The 22007-nt window shown below is 40.9% G+C and overlaps 2 protein-coding genes across 12 annotated transcripts in view; one reads left to right on the forward strand and one right to left on the reverse strand.

Moving 5' to 3' along the window:
* ZNF521 (zinc finger protein 521) overlaps positions 1-22007 on the forward strand; it is a 285724-nt gene that overhangs the window by 247907 nt on the left and 15810 nt on the right. For all 10 annotated transcript variants that reach the window (XM_081014396.1, XM_081014397.1, XM_081014399.1 and 7 more), the window contains one exon: positions 4124-4239. In XM_081014396.1, coding sequence (XP_080870522.1) covers positions 4124-4239 — 116 coding nt within the window. The remainder of the gene's footprint in view (positions 1-4123; positions 4240-22007) is intronic.
* LOC308481772 (uncharacterized protein) overlaps positions 4252-22007 on the reverse strand; it is a 246900-nt gene continuing 229144 nt past the window's right edge. Inside the window, exon 6 of one of the 2 annotated variants that reach the window (XM_081014492.1) lies at positions 4252-11315. In XM_081014492.1, coding sequence (XP_080870618.1) covers positions 11227-11315 — 89 coding nt within the window. In that variant the 3' untranslated portion in view covers positions 4252-11226. Of the gene's footprint in view, positions 11316-12375; positions 13432-22007 lie in introns of those variants that run through there. The other variant, XM_081014493.1, reaches the window with a different exon arrangement.

Genomic DNA, 22007 nt, shown 5'->3' on the forward strand with positions numbered 1-22007 from the left:
CTCCCCTCTACTGTATCTCATCTTCCACATGCCACACTGCTCTAACCATAAAGTGAGATGAATCCCCATTGTATCCTGCTACATTCCTATCTGATGTACATACATTCTCAAAGGAAGATCACGTGTCTGTGGGGCTGTTGGAATACTTGTTTTCAGCAGAGCATTCTCAGGTCATGCGCCATTTAAGCTGATTGGCCTCTGTGTCTTCATGTCTGCATGTAGAACCAGGCACACGTTGACCCAAGAAGCCACTGTTAATTGCTCACGTTTGAGGTGGTAGGGGATCTTCTACATATTCCTGGACTTAGATCAGATTCACCATGTTTATCCCTCAAGTATTCAGCACAGCGCATCAAACTACACATTGTGTATAATATTTTGGGTATAAACGTGCAAATCTGATCTAAGTCTGTTTGGTACAGTTTTCAATAGCTGCTAAAAGCTTTTTTGTTGAAGCAAGCCTACCCAGACATGTAACATCTTAACGCCTTTTTAAAGGATTTTCTATAAGCAAGAAAACAAACAATAAGAATGAGAAGCTACAACATCTCCATAGTCATAGATGTGTTTTTTTAATAAAAAAACAACAACTTGCTTTTTATCTATATTTTTATAATTTTATTATATCCCCTATTAATTGCTGCTTTAATTGCTATTTTAATGAATATTTTTTACATTTTATGTAAACCTCTTAGCGTTTTCTTTCAATAATCAGTATTTACGTTTTGCCAATAAACAGATAAATAAAGCTTCCCATTGGCACCAATGTGAACTTTTTTTACTGCTGCGGGGGGGGAAATTTCCTGGGGAAGGAGTTGTGGAAGGAGATGATTAAGCCTTCCTTCCATGTGTGCTGACACCTCATCCAGATTCCCCTCCCACTTCTGAATTTAAATACACACACTGTTTACAGCTATGTATTAAACATAACATGTCGCTTCACCCACAGTTACTTGCAGCACAACACCTCTATTGAACACTCTATATAGATCTGTCTCTGACGTTTTGTTTATGAAAACTGCCTTCACATAACGTCAGCTACCATGTGATGCTTCTGCTCTGACTAAATGATGTGCTTGCCATTGCGCACTCCCTCAAATAAAGTTACAGGATTTTTCCCCAAAGAATCCGGGGACACCTTTTAAAAAAACAACGAGGGGAAAAAGTTATTTTAAAAAGTTTTTGTTTTTGTTTTTGTTTTTTAAAAAAGCAGTAATCTCTTCTGTGGTCTCATCTGTTGCACAGCCTTCCTCTGGGCCCCAGCCTGCTCTCTTGGAGCGCTAGCCGCCGTGGAGTAGGCTCGGGTCAGGCCTGGGCTCAGCCACATCTCCTTGCCCTCCCAGTGCTCTCCTACCTTTCTTAAGCAGTGGCAGCGGAGCAGCAAGGTCGGGCCTCCCCTCTTTTTTCCCCTTCCTCTTTCTCTCTCTTCCTTCTCCTCTCCTCCTTCTCCCTGCGTCGCCTCCAGGGGTTTTCTGGCCCAGAGTGCTGCTGGGCAGTCAGCCGGGTGGCCGGGTGCTCTCGCTCCTGGCTCGATTCGGGTTGGGGGGGTTGTCAGTGTTTCCTCCAGTTGATGCACCGGGTGTCCCTGGTTCCCTCTCGGCAGTGGTGGCGGCAGCGGCAGTCTCAGCAGCCTGGAGCCAGCCTGGTAGCACAGTTGGCTCTGGCTGGCTTTAGGAGCTGCTCACTGCCATGGCGCCCACCATTTTGCCTCACCAGAAGTCCCCATATGATGTGTCTTGTGCTGTTGAACCAATCACACAACATTCATTCCCTACTAATAAATCTACAACACTTAAAATATAAATCCGGGGACTGATTTTGTCCGGGGACAGATTTGTAAATCTGGGGACTGTCCCCGGGAAACGGGGACATCTGGTAACCATACCCTCAAAGAAACTATCAAGTGCATTTTCCTTACTTCTGTACCTCTGTACTCTTCCACTCTTGCCTTATCCCCACCGTAAATCAGCTTCGCACTGCCACCTCCTCAAGCCCCCTTCCCATGTTACTGCTTCCCCACATCCAGAGGTAATTGATGCTCCAGGAATCATGACTTGGAACCATGCCTTCCTTTCCATTGTTGTGAGAAACCTCAGGCATTTGCTGTTTATAGACCTATCTATTGCCAATAAGACAAGATCCCCTACCACCCTGGTAGGGGTACGAAACACACTGACATACTGGAAGAAGCATAAACCTGCAACTGTCGCTGAAAATTAAACCATAAAGACTGCATACAGACCTTTTATGTTTGACAGCAATAATGCACCTTAAAATTATACCCTGAATCATAGTGAATAAATGCAGGATTTCTTTTTTCTAAAAGAGGAAAATCAGCGGTTTGCACAGCTCTCTATCAACGGGAAGCAATTTGGGGTTTTTGTTCTCCACTGATGCACTTTGATAAGAAAACATGACCCTTCGTACTTTCGTATTAGTCCTTCTTGTTTGGCAGCTCCATTCCCAATAAAATGCAGGCATCCACTACGAGAGCCAAATTAAAGTAAGATTTCTCTTCTGTTGGTTGAAGTTGCTGCTACTGATTATTACCTTCCCATATTCAAGTTAGACATGTTTTCCTGCATTATAACAATTTAGTTAATTTTCACTACACAGCTTGCAGTAATGATGTCTGAGGCTGTAGATAGTTTTGCTTTCAACCGTATGCCTGTCAGGCATCTGGGTTCAATAATTCCTTCAAGCATTTCTTTTGCATTTTAGTTTTTGCATTAATTGTACAGGATTTTGCTCTCTCTCTGTGTGTGTGTGTGTGTAAGCATTTCCCCCTTTATTCCCTTAATACAGCTTGTGATTCAAAGACTTAAGTTTAGGATGGATTTTAAAAAAACAACAGTGTACAAAAAAGCATATGAAAAGCAACCCTACTTGTGGTTCTCACCATAAATAAGTTCCCTGATTAAAATAATAATAATAATAATAATCCTTTAATATTTCAGCCAGTGGCCCTGTAAAATGTATAAAAAAACCCATTTTCCATTTTTGCTGATGGGGTAAATAGACACAGCACATTAATCATAAACAATGATGTTTTATGAGTAATATGCTATTAAATTATTTTAGTGTGTAGAATATTAACAAAACCAAAAATCACCAATACAAGTTTTATATGGAAAATGGAATACAATCCTTTTTAAGGTAATGAGAAATGTGATTAAAATGTATGACTCACAAGAACGCTATTCTAATTCTTTTCTCTTTTTTTTTTTTTGGCATTCAATTAGAATTATTTTAATGATTAGGAATGGAGTCAAAGTTAAATGCCAACATCTTTAATAAATCCTTTCCCTGCCTATACAGATTAATATTGTAGATGCAAACTTTTTTTAGGTCACAGTGCACCAGGCATCCATCAGAAGTCAGTGCTGCCAACCCAAACACTGCCTCTGGCATATACAATTTAATTATTAATAGTATGTCTCCTAGGTAAACTGTTACACAGTCTTAGGGCCTTGTTTTGTAGTCATTAAAATTGAACATGTTTATATTATTGAAACCCTTGCATTCAGTGTGTACTCAGAGTTGATCTTAAAGTATCCAAAGAGAATTTACCTGCAGTTGTGTTTTACGTTTATAGACATTGCCCCAAAGTAGCTGTGGGATATAATTTTAACATTAACACATTTAAATACAGAAATAGTTTGCTAGATTTAAGTTTTGGGCAAATGCATAAATAAATAAAAATAGCGGGTGTGCGTTTTTGTGCTTTTGTATCTGTCGCTTCCATATTTCACAGTAGCAAGGATTTGTTTATTTTCAAATGTTGCTTTTGATGTTCAGCACATTGTGGTGCAATCTGAAATTATTGTGGCAAGGGGAAAGGTACATTTCTGAGTGTTTGAGATTGAAACAGTATTTGATTATGTTTTTACCAGACATATAAGCACAGTTCTTTTACAAAGAAAAGAAAATTAGGACTTGGATGTAGAGCTGAGCAATCGTGGCTGGTGCCTATTATAGCAACAGTATAATCAGAAATTACAGGGTTCTTGGATAATTGTACCCTTTGCAATTGCTGTGAGTTAATGAGGAAATGTTCACAAAAAAGTCTTTCCATGTATAAAACGTATAACAAAAAGTTCACTTTTTCTTTTTAATGTTTCAGTGTTTGTTCAAGCCAACAAGTTGCAGCAACATATTTTTTCGGCCCATGGACAAGAAGACAAGATCTATGACTGCACACAGTGCCCACAGAAGTTCTTCTTCCAAACAGAACTGCAGGTACTCAGCTTATTGAAGGGGTTTCAGTAGAGATGGTTGTAGCATGTATTCTTCACCAAAGGTGTTCACGTGGTGGATCCATAGGACTGGTTTCTGTGAAGTGCAATGAGGCTTCATCAGAATTGAGCTTAGGGATGGTCAGTAGACAGACATATTTGCATTTAGCCCATATGTAAGACTGTCCAAGCTGCATCTTAAGAACTGCTAGGGATGCTACGTGACAACACGTTTCTGTGCTGCAGACTTGAAGGAGGATGATAGGTCTTGTAGATTCATCCTTTGCCCAGATTACAAGAAGGTAGGACTGTGGTAGAACTGCAGAGTTTGTAGCATCACAAAGAAACAAACAAGTGCACAGAAGTATAATTTTACATATGCCTTCCACTCTGGAGGAAGTGATAACTGAATTTGAGTCATAGTTGGAGTTGCCAACAGTCTTGATTCTGACCATGGAAGGATCTGAGGGAAGTGCTGTCCATTTCAAATGCTTTGAATTTCTATGGTACAACTGGCCTGACATACTAACCCTTCAGCTGCAACCCGCCCCCAATACAGCTTCTGGGTTCTCTGCTGAGAGACAGTTCGAGACTGTGAGAAGGCAGCTGTAACTTGGGAGTACAGGGATATTCCTGCGTGAGAATTGAAAGTTTTATTAAAGGGTTCATGTATAAAACTGGCAAGTTGCAGCTTGGGGAAGAGGCCTATACCTTTAAAAGCCTCCAGTCAAGGCCCAAGGCTTGCGCTGCACCTCTCCTGTCCTCCACTCTGTCACAGCTGAAGGAGATGATGACCAGCTGGAGCAAAAGAAAATAATCTTCTTTGAGGGCCTGCATCTATTCACAAATACCATCCACATACATCAATCTTCTCAACAAACCCCCCTTTTCCTTTGTCCCTGCTCGTCAGTTGTAGAGAAGAGGTGTACCACACACACCACGAGAGTGACAACAAAAGTGTGTTTGTGTAAGTGCAAACCCTTTCTCTAATTGCAACTTTGCACTTCCACCTACAGATCCCCATTAGGGTCATTTCACACATTACAAGGCAGCAAACCTGGATTCGCATTGCCATTGAGTATTTACTTAACAGGCTGCTGTGACCAATCTGTGCTCCCTGATCAGTGTGACAGAAAGATGTATTTGATTACAAATACACATTTACTGCATCCACATATTACATTTTTACGTGTAAACTTAACACATTTTAGACGTATTTTAAAAAATGTAATGTGTGAAGAAGCTGCCTTTATTGATGTCTCTTTCAGGCTCATGAAATAGTCAGGTCAAAATTAAACTGTTCTTGGGTGAGTGGTAGAACCAAGAGGTAGCAATCGTATTGCTATGCAAATAGCAAATGTACAAAAGGTATTAAAAATTGTTTTAATTATTATACTGCATAGTCTCTCTCTTCCCCCGGCCCCTGATAGATTGAATATTCCATGCAGAAATCTCCATGTCAGGGCTTAATCTCATCTGGCAGTCCTCCCCTTGAACTTAGAAGAAAGCTTTGTCTTTTGTTAAAAGTAGAATTCTTGAGTCCCTAGTGTTCATTTGTAAACCCATATTTTGCTTTCATTGGGACACATTAGTTCTCTAGAGAGAAACAGAAAAGCAAGTCTAGAGCTCTTACATGAAGTTAGAATTTATTTTAAAAGGTCTCTCAGTTGCTCGCACATAGCAGCTATAGATTAGCCAAGAATAGTTTTTGTTACACCTGCTGAAAATTAAGATTCTGAACCATTTCCCATTTTACATAATGATGCTTTTTTCTTCTTAATGAGATGTTCTTAAAGGTTGTAACTTACGCATTTCTGTGTTGAAATGGATGTACCTTCTCCACCTGCTAAAGGACTTGTGAATCTAGACACCTCAAATACAGAGCCTATGGTTTTTTTATATAAAAAGAATAAAAGTCTTAGTCTTCCACTAATAAAAGGCACGAAAGCTGATTTTGTCTGTGAATGTCCCTTCAGTTACTGAGAAGTTCATCCTTGTCTGTGATGAGTGAAGGTAGAGCTTTCTCAAAGTTGACTTTTAGGAGATTTTCTGGAGTAGATACAATAGAAATAATGGTTTTTCAAAATGGATTGCCACTGCAGCCTGGGGTTTGGTGTGTGAACGTCGTGAGAAGTTTTCCATGAGATTATTATCTAATTGTTCTGAATCATTTACAATTGGATTTTGGTACAATATATGCAGTATTTTTCAACATTAGCTAACGTTAAACATTAGCTAACAAACGGAAGGAAAACGTCACAACTTTACAGATAAGGGAAGGACGGGAGAATCATTGTGACATGAAAAGAAAACACATTATAGGAGGCAATTCTGAAAGCTCTCAGTAAGTTTAGCTTTGATTGAAGAAGGGTGATTTGTTGGCAGTTTTCAGATGAGGATAGAAGGAAAAGGAAGGACAGTAAGGCAGGTGGGAATTATAAACATGGGCAACGGTTTGGCAATGCACTTGCTTAGGAGGACTGTGTTAATTTCCTATTTTAGAGATTTTCAAGGAAAGGTCAGGTTGTCAACAATGTTACTGCCCTCCTGGAAGCCAAGAGGAGCATATTAAGAAATCCCTTATAACTGAAACAGCAATGTCTGAAAGGGTATTTTATCACACTCTGGGTGTTGTTTCGCACCCTCCATGACAGCCCAAATTGATACAGAGATCCATCCAAGCAGATCTTTCACTAGATTATCAGCCTGCTAATTTCAAGAGCTGCAGCCAACCTGGGTCTCTTCTGGGTCAGCCAAAAGGTTACATGGTTGAAATGACGTTGCTTGCGCTTGATCAGCTCTAATGATACTATTACTCAAGCTATTGAGCTGCCACTCCTTAGGGGCGAAGTTGCTTGTGTTTAATTTCTAGACAGAGACTATGAGAGAGCTTCCAATAAAACCTCTAAGAAAGAGATTATGGTGGACATGGAGTCAACAGTACCATGCTTAATATTTCTTCTATGATAATAAATAACAGAAAGGGGTGAAGCATTCTAAACTTTCAACTCAAGCGATCAATTTAAATTTTCAAGGATATCTTCACAAGGAAAAAGGCTAAGAATTTTTTTTTTAAATGAAGCAAAGGATTAGATTTGACATTTCAAGATCCCCGGAGTCATTGGGAAGAGGGGGAGCAGCCACTGGTTTTCAGGCCCTGGAGGCCAGCTGTGATTATGCATCCAGTAAGGAATATCTTATCTGTTCTTCTCCTTTGAAAGGAAATCTACCTGAAATCCAATTAACATCACTCAGCTTTAGGCCAACATTTTCATATATTATAGCCTTAATTTTTCAGAGGTCTTGAGCATCAGCAGCTGCTATTTATAACAGAAAAAGAGGCACAGTGTTATTCAGCGCTCCAGACATAAGCACCTGAATTTAGGAATTCTCATAATGCCATAACCTACATCAAAGTGCCCTAGCTCTCAAGAAAGCACTGATTGCCACCACTTCCACTAACTAATGTGTGAACTCAGTGCTTAAATATGACAATTTCAGTCAGCTGTGGTAGGCAAACAGGCTTCTTCAATATGGTAGAGAATATTTCTAAGAACCAAGTGATATTCCCAAGTATATCATAGACTGGAGAGAGGTCTTCCTTTGCACCGGGGCTCAGACTTGGAACCTGCTTTCAGACCATGTTCCAAGTGTTTTTCTGTCATCGCGAAGCAACCACAACCTGTTTTCTTCTCATGAGTTCCAGGCAAGGTTGGGGCCTAGCATATAACTTATTAGAATTTAAACACCAGCTGGGGATCATCATATTCTGCCACACCAAACTTCACAAATAAAAAGAAACACATCTTCCCAGGTATAAGTCAGCAGGATTCCAAATGTGACAACACGAGGGGAAAGAAAATAGTGCCTCATTCAATTAACTTTCTAGTCTCGTTATATTAATTTTATTGTGGTAAAAACCTTTTATTTTGCAGAGTTTTAAAGATTGCATTTGAAATTTGAAGTGAGGTTTTTCTTTAGTCTCTGTTTACATAGAGGTGAAATTACCAAGGACATCTGAAGAGTAATCATGATATTGTCCCTCAGGGATGCCTGAAAACATCCAAACATAAAAGAGGTCTCCAGTTTTCTTGGCAGTCCTTTTCCCCAAACAGTTAACGTAGTTGTACTTTGGTACAAGAGAGTTTGTTACAAAAATGTTTAGGGGGCGGGAACCTGAAAATGTATGAATGACATGACTAAAGGAACATGTATTAAATTCCTTCCACTGTTCCATTTCTCCCCTGGGGATTAAAGGACTTTAGAGCCATATTAGTCTTTCATAAGGTAATGCTTTTCTGAAAAAGAAACTTCCTGATCTGGATTGTGTGAACCCAACCTTATTTGATTGGCCTATTCAAATATAATCACTCCCAGTGGGTAGGTGGTTCATTAGGGTGTGAATATTTATAGCCCCTTGTAAAATCAACTAGATCTGATGTGTCAGTCACATTGTACAATGAGGACGTAAAATGATTAAATAGCTTAGCTGTGTCTTATGCACTGGCTTCTTTTTTTCACAGGGATTCTTGTAATAGCATATAGAATGACTCCTTTTTCTTCAGAGCTCCAGTTGTTGAAAATGGTTCAATTGAGCATCTTAGACTGAAAAAATCAGTTCAATATCCCATATTAAACTGAAACCATTAAAAAATGTTGCATTAGTTGCAATGTTCATAACTACTAACAATCTCTACTTAGCTCCTCTTTGTGGGTTTCTTTGTTGTGTTTTGCCTTGTTGAACTGTGTTTTGCCTATTTTTAAGGTTTTTTTATGCTTGCTGAGTTTTTTATTTTTAGGAGTTGCTTAGCTGAAGAGTGCTGATGCTTCTAAATTGTACTATGATTTGGTGGCATACCTATTGCAGACCCAAGTTATCCAAGTATCCCTGTTTCCCAGGGACACCCCCGATTTAGAGAAGCTGTCCCGGTTTCTGATTTGATCTGGAATGTCCTCCTTTTCCTTGGGATGTCCCTATTTTCATTGGAGAAATGTTGGAGGGTATGGGGTTATCTGACCCCTGAGCCGTTTCAAGGCAATCCTGTATAGGGAAGATTTTTAAAAAATGTTTAATTTTTATTATGTTTTTGTATATGTTGGAAGCTGCCCAGAGAGACTGGGGCAACCCAGAAAGATGTGTGGGGTATAAGTAGCAAAATTATTACAATTATGGAATGGGATGTCCCTATTTTCACCAGAGAAATGTTGGAGGGTATGCTGTTTAGCGTTGCCAGTAGTGGATTTATTTCATTGTTCAAATGAGATAGCGGAAAGTCTAGTGGGTCTAATGGGAGGGCTGGCCCTGTTGGTCTAAGTTTAAAAAAGAAATACGTTAGGTCAGTGAGTACAGTATTTCCTGCAGCAAATGTAAATACCAATCATCAAGGTAATATTAATTTGCTAAAGCAGTTGAGAGAAGCAGGATATGGTGGAGGAAGGGAATCCAATTTTCATATAGGAACAATAATTGCGCTATCACTTGCACAAAATGCAAGTAGGCATAACTATGAAAATGTTTTTAGCTATAGCAATTTACGTGTACCCACTGTATGTAAGAAACATGTAACACCCATGTAACAGCCCAGTGATATTTTGAAGTTTTGAGAGTGAAACTGGAGGCTCCACCTTTGGAGGAACGCCTGTAGAAATTCCAAGGGAAGTTGAGGAATTTCAGTAACTTTCTGTTGGACCTGCATGCATTCAAAAGACATAAGCAACTTAACTCCACCTTTCAAAACATAGAGGAAATCCCATCTAATCCCATCCAAATTAAAGGAGAGCCCAACAGCAAAAGCAAAACAAAGCCTGATCATGACATTCCTCAGAGAGCCCTCTGAACCCCTCCCTTGCCCCAGTTTCCTGCCCCACAGGAAGCCAAAGATTGTTTGCTCAAAAGCATTGTCTTGGGAGGAGCTTACTCTGGCATGGTTGCTTATGCTTCAGGATTTGAATTGGGCCGGACTAATATCTGGGTTTGGTTCAGAATTCTGTGCAGCACACAAGACCAAATGCATTCCTGGGCCTTGCCTTGTATGCTCAGAGCCTTTCTACAGGGCCAGCAATGTCTTCAATCCAGACGTTTCCAGATTGCATACTAACTTAGAAAATAATTCAGACCACTCAGTACCAGCATTGGATTGGTTCTTCACTGTATAAACACATACCTTTTCCTGTGAACGAGCATTCATACATTACAAAGTAATTAACCCCTTAACAAATGTTAACCATGCTTTTGTTCACCACAGACTGATTAAGCTGATGAGCCTTTTTCACTCCACTCTTGAAAAAGCACTAAACAGATAGCATGGTGAAAAATACTCTAATTTGTTTAATCTAAGATGAAAGATCCTGATTGAAATGCTTCTGTAAGTATCTGCTGGAAGAGTCATCAATTCACCCTTTTTGTAATTCTTTAAAAACCCTTATAATATGAACAGAAGGGTGATTAAAGGAAACTAATCTTAATTGGATGATTTTGAAAATGTTGTTTGAGGGTGCAGTATTTATTCTGGACTAATTAATTTGGAACAAAAATCTTCTGAACACAGCCTTTAGACTTGGGAGTAGGCTAAATATGCATAGCAAAACAATATTAGCTGGGTAGAGTTAAGCTTTCCATTTGTATTTGTATATATCCTCCAACAGCTCAGTTATGTTTGACCACCATTAAGCTTCCTGCTAATGCAACCTATATCAGTAAGTAGTTTTCCTACACTAAGCGTGAATCACCATCTCTTCATTCTACAGCTTTTCCCTCCCTTTCATTCCCCTGCTGTTAGAGACCAAGAACTGACCTTAGATTACCCTTCATCTGACTCACAGTTGACAACAGATGGCCATTTCTGGGACTGTCATCAGGGTGACTTTTGAAGCACCCATGATTACTGTATTAAAGAGACTCATGACTAGTTCACCCTCCCTTCTCCTCTCCCATCCCTGGCTCCATTGTCCTCACTTAAGCTTTCCCTATTCAGAAACTGCATGTTGAAACTTAATACCTCCCAAAGTACTGCTGCAAACCTCTAGTTGATCCAAACACGTGCTGGAAAGAAAGCCTTACGTTCCACATATCAGAAGGGTCTGATGAAACAAAATTTCCTGTGTTTCAGAAGTGAAAAATTAACACTGCAAATTGTCTCTTTTATATTTGAGTTTTCATTCCCAAAGTTGGTTTTGCTCTAGTGACACTGTTTAAAGGGAGGGCTTTAATGGGTCTCAATAACTTTTTTCGCTTTGTCCTTCATGAGTTCTTAGGTGCCTTCCACATGTGCCTAGGACTTGGAATGCTGGAAAGATAGCCAGAGCGATCACTATCAGGGAGAATGTAGACTTGACACCTCCTGCCACTCTCTGGTATATCCAATAAGCTAAACAGAACCCCTTCAACAGCATGTACATTTCAGCAAGCAGAAAATAATGTGTCACTCTGGAGCTCAAAAGCAATGGTAGTGCTGTGTCAGGCAGCAGCCCAACAAGATGTCTTTCTTTTATGGGACAGAGGGCTGTGTCCTGGCAACATTGGAACTTGTTCACTATCTCTTGACTTGATTGTCAGCAACAGAGGCAGACATTCAAAAGGTTTGTTTGGTGCTGGTTTGCACGTGTAAAAAAAAGCTACAAGTCCCCAAGAATTCCATTTTTATGGGCACGGTGGCAGCAGCAGTGGTGCTGGCTAGAAGCTGTCAGTTGGATTTATGGTGCTGACTATGAACAGCACCAGTGTACCATTAGACCCCAGCTCTGGTTCCTCTTTGGTTGCTCCATGAGGGAAGCAGGTTGAGGCAGAATCGATAGTCTTGCAGTCTACACACAACTGTTCTCTAGGCATAATACGTTCTCCATTTTTTGCTCCCAGACTAAAGAACACCAAACCTGGGGAATAACATTCACTATTAACATCAGAAGCCAGTGTTGTGGTGGTGTTCTTGTTGTCCTATGGGAAAGCTAGCGCCCAATATCTTCAGCAGCGGTCAGAGGCCACTGAGGACACTGCTGCTGTAGCAGCAGCGCATCCTTCCTGGGTAACTCCAGCATCTATTTCTGATGCCTCTGCAATTTGGTAGATACATGAGGTACACTGAGCCACTTGTCTAAGGCAGCAGCTTGAAAAGGGCATCGGAAGAAGCTCCCTGTTGCCACCTCCACGAGCCCTCCAGAAAATGGGCACCTTTTGCTGGTGATTGCCCTGCTGCTGGAGCTCCTGTTGCCAGCAACTACTGGCTGGATATTTTGAGAAAGCCCTGTTATTTGGCTCATCTGCAGTGTCTATAGCAAGAACAGCCAACATGCTGCCCTCCAGATGTTGTTGGACTACAACTCCCATCATCCCTTACGTTGGTTGTGCTGCCTGGGGGTGGTGGGAGTTGTAGTCCTCAAGCATCTGGAAGGCTTCCTATTAACTACCACTGGTCTACAGTAGGTAGAGGCCTCTGGTGCTGAGGGGTACAGCAGAGGCAGGCCCCATCTTGCTGAGATAGCAAAATGGCTTGCTCTGGACCAAGGGGGTGGCAATTCGTCAGTATATATTATAGATAGGAGAATAGCTTGACCAAGCCACCTATGACATTTATTTGGGCTCCCCGCCTTTGAAAAACTGATTCAGTTTTTCTTTTCATTGTTTTGATCGGTCTACAGTGGTACTTCAGGTTACAGACACTTCAGGTTACAGACTCCCAGAAATAGTACCTCGAGTTAAGAACTTTGCTTCAGGATGAGAATGGAAATCGCGTGGCAGCAGCGGGAGGCCCTATTAGCTAAAGTAGTACCTCAGGTTAAGAACAGTTTCAAGGTTAGAACAGACCTTCAGAACGAATTAAGTTCTTAACCTGAGGTACCACTATATTCTACAGTTTCTTATTCTTTATGTTAAGAGATTTCTTTGACTTCTTTCATTCTCTTTGTTTCCTCCCCCCCCCCTTTCATCTATGATATGAGTCAGAAGAAGCAGGATGTTCATTCTGTTGTGAAGTGCTCCCAGGGGCATTTTGACCTACTGCTGAAAAAGGTGCCTTGCTGTCCTGTCCTTACTGTGGAGATAGAGATTTCACCTCTTAGCCAGGAAAAACTGCAGTCGCCTGGACACCAGCAGATGAAATCATAGCAAGGTGCTTCCTGCAGTAAATGGCAGCATGATGTATCCATAAATCCCCATTCTGGAATTGCTGCTGTCATGACAAACTCCGCTTCTGCTTTCTGTCTGTAAAATGGGGATAATTATTAGTGACAGTTTTCCTATACCATCAAATATTTTGCCAAGGCAGCCTTCTTTGGGTATGCGTTTTATAAGGATTATGAAGCATCATTAGCAAACCAAGAGTAAACAGAAAACATGAGGCTTAGAATAGGAGAAGCATAAATCTGAATCTAATCACAATCAACTCTTAATCTAAACAGGGTGGGGGATGCTGTGATGCATTGTTTTATATGACTGTTTCAGACACAGAAAGGCTGCTGTGTATCTTGAAAGATCTATTGTTTGCTATTGACAGGGTATGCTAGAGCAAGATATTTTCCAGAGCCAAACCTGTATTTTAAGAGGAATTCACATTTGTATCCTTTATTGTGATATTTGGCGGCAAGTCTACAGCTAGTAACAGTCTCTGCCCTGGAGCTATGAAGGAGTAAGACTCCATTGTTGGAGAGAGAGTGGTGCTCTGTGTAAAAACCTGAGATGTGGTAGGCAAGATGAATCGCGCTTAAAAGCAGTGCTTGCGGTGCTGTCATTTAGAACAGGGAACACTGAAGCTTTAAACGAAAGTGAAAGGCAGGATAAACGCCCCCTTTAAAAGTGGTGGAATTCTTAAACTGCCTACAACAACAAATCTTTTCCATTGATGACTGCACTGAGGGCAATACAATTTGGCAGTGGATGGCTCTCTCTTGGGATGAGATGTACAGAATCTTTTTTTAAAAAAAATGTAAATGCAATCATTTTGTAACAGCATGGCAAGTATTTCATGAAGGAGCATGTCCCAGAAATTCTATAAAGAAGTAGGCTTGGCGTGACTTTATTCTCAGAGCATTTTATTTGCTGCTTAAAGACTGATTAACGTGTAAAATAACTCAAACAAAGGACTCTGTGGCACAGCTGATTCCTGACCATTGCCTTTCCTCTGTTCTGCTAAATTCCATACTTACGGTGCAATCCTGTACAAGTCTACATAAAAGAAAGCCCCGTTGAGCTCAATGAGACTTACTTCCTGGTAAGAGGAGATAGAATAGCAGCCTTAATCATTTACATATGAGTTAAATTTAAGTCCTGGCTTTCTTCTTTAAAAGAATCAAACTTTAGTTTAGTATACATGGCAGAGTCTTGCTCGCCCTGCTGGTCATGTTTCACGTGGTTTACATGGTTTAATGCCTTCCTGTCATTGTTGATCTGTGTTGGCTTTTAAAATAGTCCAACTCAGAGCTGAGGGTTGGGCACACTTTCCACAATGTGGCGTTGCTTAATAATCGTTCCACTTCAGTGAAGTCTCCATAGTGGCATGGTGCCCTGTCCATTGGCATAGTTTAGCATGACAATGGGATTCAGGACTGGTTTTGTGTTATATGTTTTTCTCTAACAGTGTCCACTGTCCCGTCAGTATAGAAGGGCAACAGGGTTAGCTATGTAAGGCTTGTCTTAGGATAGGGTTTCAGGTTTTATTTAGAATTTGTTTTGTGAGTTAGCTTTTGATCAACCCATGGCTTTTTACTCTAGATCCCTCTGCATATTTGAAAGTATTTTCCTAAGTAAGTTGCATTTACCTCTGGATCTTTTCTGGGCGGTGCATACAGGTAATTTATTTCTGCTACATGAAAAATTTAGGCCGGCTCTTCCATTAGGCAGAGTGAGACAGTTGCCCCAGGTAGCTGATTTTGAGTGTCATGAAAGGGGAGAAAATTATTAGCTGTTTAGTTAATTGTCACTGTATTTTCCCTCAAAGGAGGGACAGAAGTGTTTGTGGCGTTTTCTGCTTCAGAAGGCAAAACAATTTGCACTTTAGAGTTGTTGTTGAATTTATATACCGCCGTATATCTGGAGGTCTCAGGATGGTTCACAGAGGGTACTTGGCAAGAGTGAGGGGGAGACACTGTTTGCTGCTCCACCCTCAGGAAGAAAAATATCTTGCACTGGCCCTGAGGGCACAAAATATCATCTTCACACGATACTTCAATGTACAGCTTCAAAAGGCAGCTCCTCCCACCCCCCGCTGCTTTCCTAGTTTTGTAATGTATTTATTCTACTAAACACATCAGCAAAACATAGGGTGCATATCAGTCTTTGAATGGTAGTTTCTCGCTCTGTCTGTGCGTGTCTTCCTGCAGATATATACCATACCATGTAGAGAAATGCTGTACCATTAAATATTAGCAGTGCATTTTGCTTTGCTTTGAGTTTGTCAAGGTGAAAGGTGATTGTGCAGGAAAATGGAACACTATATTTGCTGTGCGACAGGCAGTAAGAACTCGCTCCCATGCTCAGTTATAATTCATGGCTGTACTGGTGGGAAGTCCTTATCCCTCTGTGGAGTTAATGCATCTCTACTGTAGCCTGCTGAGAGCACCCTGCGTCCCCTCCCACCATCTGTGCATTCACTTGCGTGCCTTCGCCAGCTCTCTTTGCCGCGAGATCTCTTGGTGTTAAAACTGTCAAAGTACTTCTGCCTGGTAGAAGTGGCTTGATGGTGTGTATTAATGTTAAATTGTCGTCTAAATGGAAAAGAGCCAGAAGAGAGATTTATTATAGGCCCCGTTTTTGAAAACACTATACTGATGGGTGTCTGGCTCTTTTTAAAGGACTTTGGAGTCTCTAATTTGCTTTGCTTTCCTGATGGAATTTCTGTATGGGAAAAGTGATGAACTAAATGGCTTTTGTCAGTTTTCTGGATCTTCTGCTGATTTGTTGGCACACTGACCTTTTATTTCTTGAAGCATTTGCATCCCACATTTGCCTGAAATGTAGCAAACTGAACAGTATTTACCCACCCATTGCCTAATTTGTGCCTGCAACTATTTTTCGCTTCCCTCATGCATATTTCCTCTCTGAACTGAGGCAGCCCTCTCAGAGTCAGAGAGTTAATTGCCTCCACGTTTCCCAAGGCATGGGAATCACATGACCAGAAAATATAAGCAAACAGTGTCGTTTCTAAAATAGACCCCATATGAAGATTTTTTATTGGGTGAAAGGGCTGTCTGAAGAGAACTGAGCTGTGACAAGAGCCTGGAGTACACAATAGGAGGGTCAGAATTGGACCACAGAGATTTAGGATGGCACTCTTATTACCATGACCCCTTGCTGCTGCCCTGGGTTCTATGACTACAAATAAGATGGAAAGATATAGATATACAGATAGTAGCAATGCAACAATAATATATTTATGGATTTCACAGTGTGTGTCGATGCAGTTTGTTGTTAACACAACTTTAGAACATAAATCAAATCTAGACCTCAGTTGCCTGTGAATAACTTTAACAGATGTGATATCATAAGAGGCTCAGTGTGTTGTGAATTGCAAAAATGACCTTTTGTGTTTGTGCGTGTTTCTAATCTTTCAGAGCTTTTTTTTCACTGAGGTTTAGTATCCACAAATGTCAGGTGAAATGTTCAACATTAGCAACTACCTAGGTTTTCTCCCAGAACATTGGTAGGCTGTGTCTCTTTTCTCACCACTGGAAGCGTCTTTACATACTCTCTGCGTTGTTTTATAGCACAAAAGATAGAAAACTATGAATTTGTTGCACAGGATCGAAATACCTTCCCTTAAGGAAACTTTTCTGTTTTGGGAATGGTTCATTTTGCTAGCACTCAGACCGCAAGACATTGATTTCCACCCCCCAGCTTCCTAGGACATTTGGAGCACTGTGTGTATAAATGGCCATGCAGGAATCTCAGCGTCCATTGGATAGTGTGTATGATGTCACTGGTGATAAACCTCTCCAACATGGCCCATGCCATTTTTTTAACTCCTTGTTTTCCTCTGAGGAAGGGCTTTTCAAAATAAAATCATGTTAATGTTCTCAGTTGGGCAGTCCCCCGGGTCACTGAAGCACTCAGCCAGTGCTAGGTGGGTGTTGTTTTTTTAAGAAGCAGCAAGCTTATCCACCTTCCCTTTTGCTATTCTGCCATTTCAGAACGTGAGTAAAATTGATTAAACAAAGGGGAAGCTTTCAGGAGATCTTCCAGCTTGGTTACACACAGAGAGTGTGAGAGTCCGGAAACTACAGCATGACTTCCCTTCTCCCATTCTATCTATTACAGGGACACCGTATATCACACTGCAGGCATTGGCCGGAGTTAGTGCAAGTATAGCTCTATATAAAAAGCCTGGGCTTTTTTATTATTATCTTTAAAAGCACCGCATGGTGAGTGAAGCATCATACAAAAGTTCCATGGGTTGTTTTTTTTTAAAAAATAATAAAGTAGGGCAAAAATGACTTGAGAAGCTCAGTGTCTAGGTTTTCTTAGGTGAAAGATCACTTTGAGATGACATGGCTGAGTAGTCAGGTTGAAATCCTTCTTGGTATTTTATTAATTTTGCACCAAGATAAATCCTGAAATTCTGACAAACTCCATGACAGGTGAAATTCCTTCTTGCAGAATCTGCTCAGCAAGAGGCTGCTCATTTCGTTCTGTTCTGAGGCAGGCAACAGGAGGGCAGCTTTATAATCAGCCCTCAAAGGACCCCCAGCCGCCCCAGAGTCTTGGGCTGATTGAATAACTCCTGGGCCTCTTCCCCTAGGCCTCCATCAGCAGGGGTCCTGTGGAAAGCAATCTCCTGCAGACTGGCACAGAAGTGAGCTTTAAACTACTATTTTCTGCTCTCCAGAGGAGCCTGGAGTACTAAAAGATAGATGGACTGCAGATATTTTATGAGAAACTGTCAGAAGAAGAGCAGGGTAAATGTTTTTTTTCCCATCCTTCTTTGAGTCATGTGCTACATCATTGTACAATTTCTCCCAGAGTCTTGTACATTTAAGGGAAGGAATTAATTGGTTGCCTACGCTAATTTCTTTTTCCTGTATTCCTCTTTTTATTTTTCACTCTTTATTTTTTTTCCTTTCTGTTTTATTTTTTTTAAAAAATATTCACTCAGAGGCCCTCTGCTTAACCACAGTTGCAGAAAATCAGTACCATTTGCACTGAAATATTTATAATGACAGAATGAAAAATTGGATTCATTTTCTGGCTTGTAGCCGAACAGTCGGCAACTTTGTGCGGTGTTGTTCAGCATCTCCCTCCCTTCATTTCATTGGGCTTGTCTTCCAGCACATGCACACACAGAGAGGATGCTTCATAGGAATGCTTACAAAACACAGTCTCTCTCTCTCTCTCTCTCTCTCTCTCTCTCTCTCTCGCTTTCTCTCGCTCTCTCTCGCTCTCATCTCAGCAATGAGAAAACAAGTACTACGTAACCTTTCAACCATTTATAATATGTATAGTTGGAGAGAGAGGGTGGAAGAAGGTAAAACAAGTAGGGGAGATTATGAAAGATGACAAGTAGTAATCTATTTTGTGTGGGGAAGCAGTATACAGATGGAATTCTGAGGATTACTTCAATGTATTCATTGAGAGGCAGTGTGTGGATTTAACGCTAGACAGAACGCCTGGAACTTCCTCCTAATTCTTACTCTGTCACTGACTCCGAGGGCCAAACTACAAATTACAGGGGGGGGGGAGGGGGCCACCCCACTCACTCTGTTTTAAGAAAGCTACAGGGGCCAAAATTGGGGGTGGGAGTGGGGGGGAGAGAAGTGGTGTCCATTCAAGATTCTGTTTTATAGCCTCTGAAGAATGAATTAACCTGGGTCAAAATCCAACAAGACCATGATCTCTAACATAAACTCAGTGCACTGTTCTTAAATTTACTATATGTGCACCAGAGTAGCTGGAAATGCACCAGGGTCCAGGTCTGAGCATCCAGGGTCAGTCCCAGATATTTTGCTACCTAGCTTCCCTCTGGAAATAAAAATTCTCAAGCAATCGTAGTCACCCACTGTATGAGCCACATGCACTGCTTTTGGTATGCCTCGTCACCCTATGCAAAATTAATGCTCTGTCCTAGAGTGTGCAGATCAACTAGTCAGATCAGAATCTCTTTTCTGAAGCCATGTAGAAAAACCGTCTCATTTCTAAATCGACCCCCCCAGCCGCCCCAAAGCAGGGCCTTCAGAGGGAAGGAACAGGACTGACAAGGCACTAGGCTTCAGATCACACAAGTGTTTTGAGATAGAAGAGTGACTTTTCCTCTAACTGTACACATGGTATAGAATGATCTGGAGGCGAGTTCACCAAACACCATGCCCGGTAAACAAGAACAAAAAGCCGAAAGGGTATGACATGCCTGGATTGTTTCTTGACAGGTGAAATAATATTAAAAAACGCTGAATTGCTTAAGATCTAATAATGTTTAAACAGTTAAAAATGGGGCAAATGCAGATACAGATGAAGAAAAATTAAATGAGGACAAATCACTGAGATTTAGCCCAGTTTGGAGGTTCAGCCTTTCAAGACTGTGTGACTTCAGTTGTCAGTTACCAAGGAACTAGATTTACACCATACCTGCAGGAAAATATTCCTGTATGGGCTAAATGCTGTGTGATGAATAGGATCCCACTATGAATGGAATCGAATGAAAATGGCATTTTGTGTTTCTGTGTCATTTCCCCTCACACATGCAGAATCGTTTTCTTCTTCCTTGAATTATAACCTATCAGTAGAATTAATTATGTTTTCTGAGGAAAATAATTCTCACCGATTTACTTTGCTGGCTTTACATTTCAAAATAAAGGCTGACTTACTAGGATCAGTACAAAGCATTATGAATGCGCAGCCTGCTGTAATTTGTGTGATATATACGTTACTAACAGCCAAAGTTTTGTACAGTCTTGCAAATTTGGCTTTTTTATTATGTTCCCAAAGTGGGTTTGAAGGAATGTACTGTCAGGTCAGCATAAAGTGATGTGCGTTCTGCTACAAACAGCATTGTAACTCACACTATTGCCCTAAAATGGTTTTTAACAGAGCAAATGCTTTGATTTTCAAAAAAATAAAAAAAATGTCTACAAAGTAGTCTTGTCTACAAAGAGATGGCAAACTTTTCTGCTGCTCGGTATATACATATGCAACTGATTTTATGCTTAAAGTCAGTTTTCATTTTGCTCTATTTATGTGGGAAGGTGTAATTTTTTTGAATTTTAACTGCTTTACAATAGCATGAAAAGTAGAATATCACATTCGCAGATGAATGCAATGCAGTCTTCTCATACTCAGTACAAACTTGTTTTGTCTAAAATAAGACACTACTATACAGAGCAGCTTTTAAATGGTTGTTAGTTTTGATCTAGTATAAGCTGACCTACTTCCCCTGAATATGTGGCCTAGGGGTGGGGAAGACTTTCCATAATGAGCTGAGAGGGGAGTGTAATGAAATCTGCTACCCCTTTGTACAATATTGTTCAGGATGTTGCCTCATCACTTGCCACAGCACCATTGAACATAGGCAGCCTTCTCTCTTGCATCCACTGGCCTCCTTCCCTATTTCAAGTCTATGTACAGCTGCTCTCTGGCCTCCCCTCTTTTATCTACTGCAAGACCACTTCCAGTAAGTCATGGCCAAGCCACAGGAAGTAAATAGCACTTTCATGGACAATAAACAGCTAGGAGGGGCCCATTTTCATCCCTCATAAAAACTAGCACAGGGTTCTGATCCAGACTGGGAGCATATTCCAGACGGGGGCCACCGGACTACTCCCCAGCCTCTCCAGATAAAAATGTCCCATACAGTTTGGACTTTAGCCTCCTGCCTTCAGTCTTTCCCCTACCACCTCCCCACAATCAGTCAGAGCAGTAGAATAAATTTAATCCTTGTTTAGGTTATTATGAAGTAGTACAAAAATGGATTAAATCCAATGGCAAATTTAATTATGTTTGCATTAGGGTGCTAGAGAAGGGGGAAGCGGGATTGCAGGTATAGATGGAAGTCAAGCCTTTGATGAATTTATAGTCCTGTTAACCCCTGGTAGCTGTTGTCCTTTCAGGCAAGAAGTCTCCTCAGTCCTTTTTGCCCAGCAACACCCACACACCCACCCTCCATGCATGGTGTAAAACTAGTTTGATCTGAGACAGTCAAGTTGCTAGTGAATCGTTTGAATTACCTTGGCAGCATTGCAGTAGTTTGTAAGGATTGCAAACATTCAAGCTGGCGTGAGACAAGGGAAGGGTCTAGTCTTGCTGGTAGGTGATATGACAAGAGTGCTTACTCAGGAACCCTTGCTATGTTTTCCTTTCCCTGGGAAGGAGAAGGATGTTTGGTGAGTTACCTCCCAAGAGAAAGATTACTGTTTTTCTAAAATGCCACCTATTGCACCTTCTCAGTTTTCTAGTGGTACCTTTCCCAACCACATACACCCCAGTTTCCAGAAGGGGTGACCCTGGTGTGTATGAGGAAGAAGTTTCAGTGGGCATTCTCTCCATGTGGCCTAGGGCTTCTGACATTACTTTCATGCCATTGGATGACAAATACTGAAAGGTGGCTTTCAGGCTGCAATCCTATGCACTCTGTACTAGAACATTTCTTGATTTTCTTTTCATGTTTTATGATTTCTTTTTTTAAAAAAATGTTGTAAGCCACCCTGGGTAGTGCATTTGCCCCAGAAGGGTGAGGCATAAATGCCTAAAAAAATAAAGCTACCCTGCCAGAGTGGTTCAGGATAAAAAGGCAAATGTAGACAAGCATACAAACATGGAACATAGGTATATGCCATTTCACATTTTAGCAAACGTATTGT

This window comes from Podarcis pityusensis (genome assembly GCF_964106645.2).
Source record: "Podarcis pityusensis genome assembly, chromosome: 7".
In the NCBI taxonomy this organism is placed as follows: Eukaryota; Metazoa; Chordata; class Lepidosauria; order Squamata; family Lacertidae; genus Podarcis; species Podarcis pityusensis.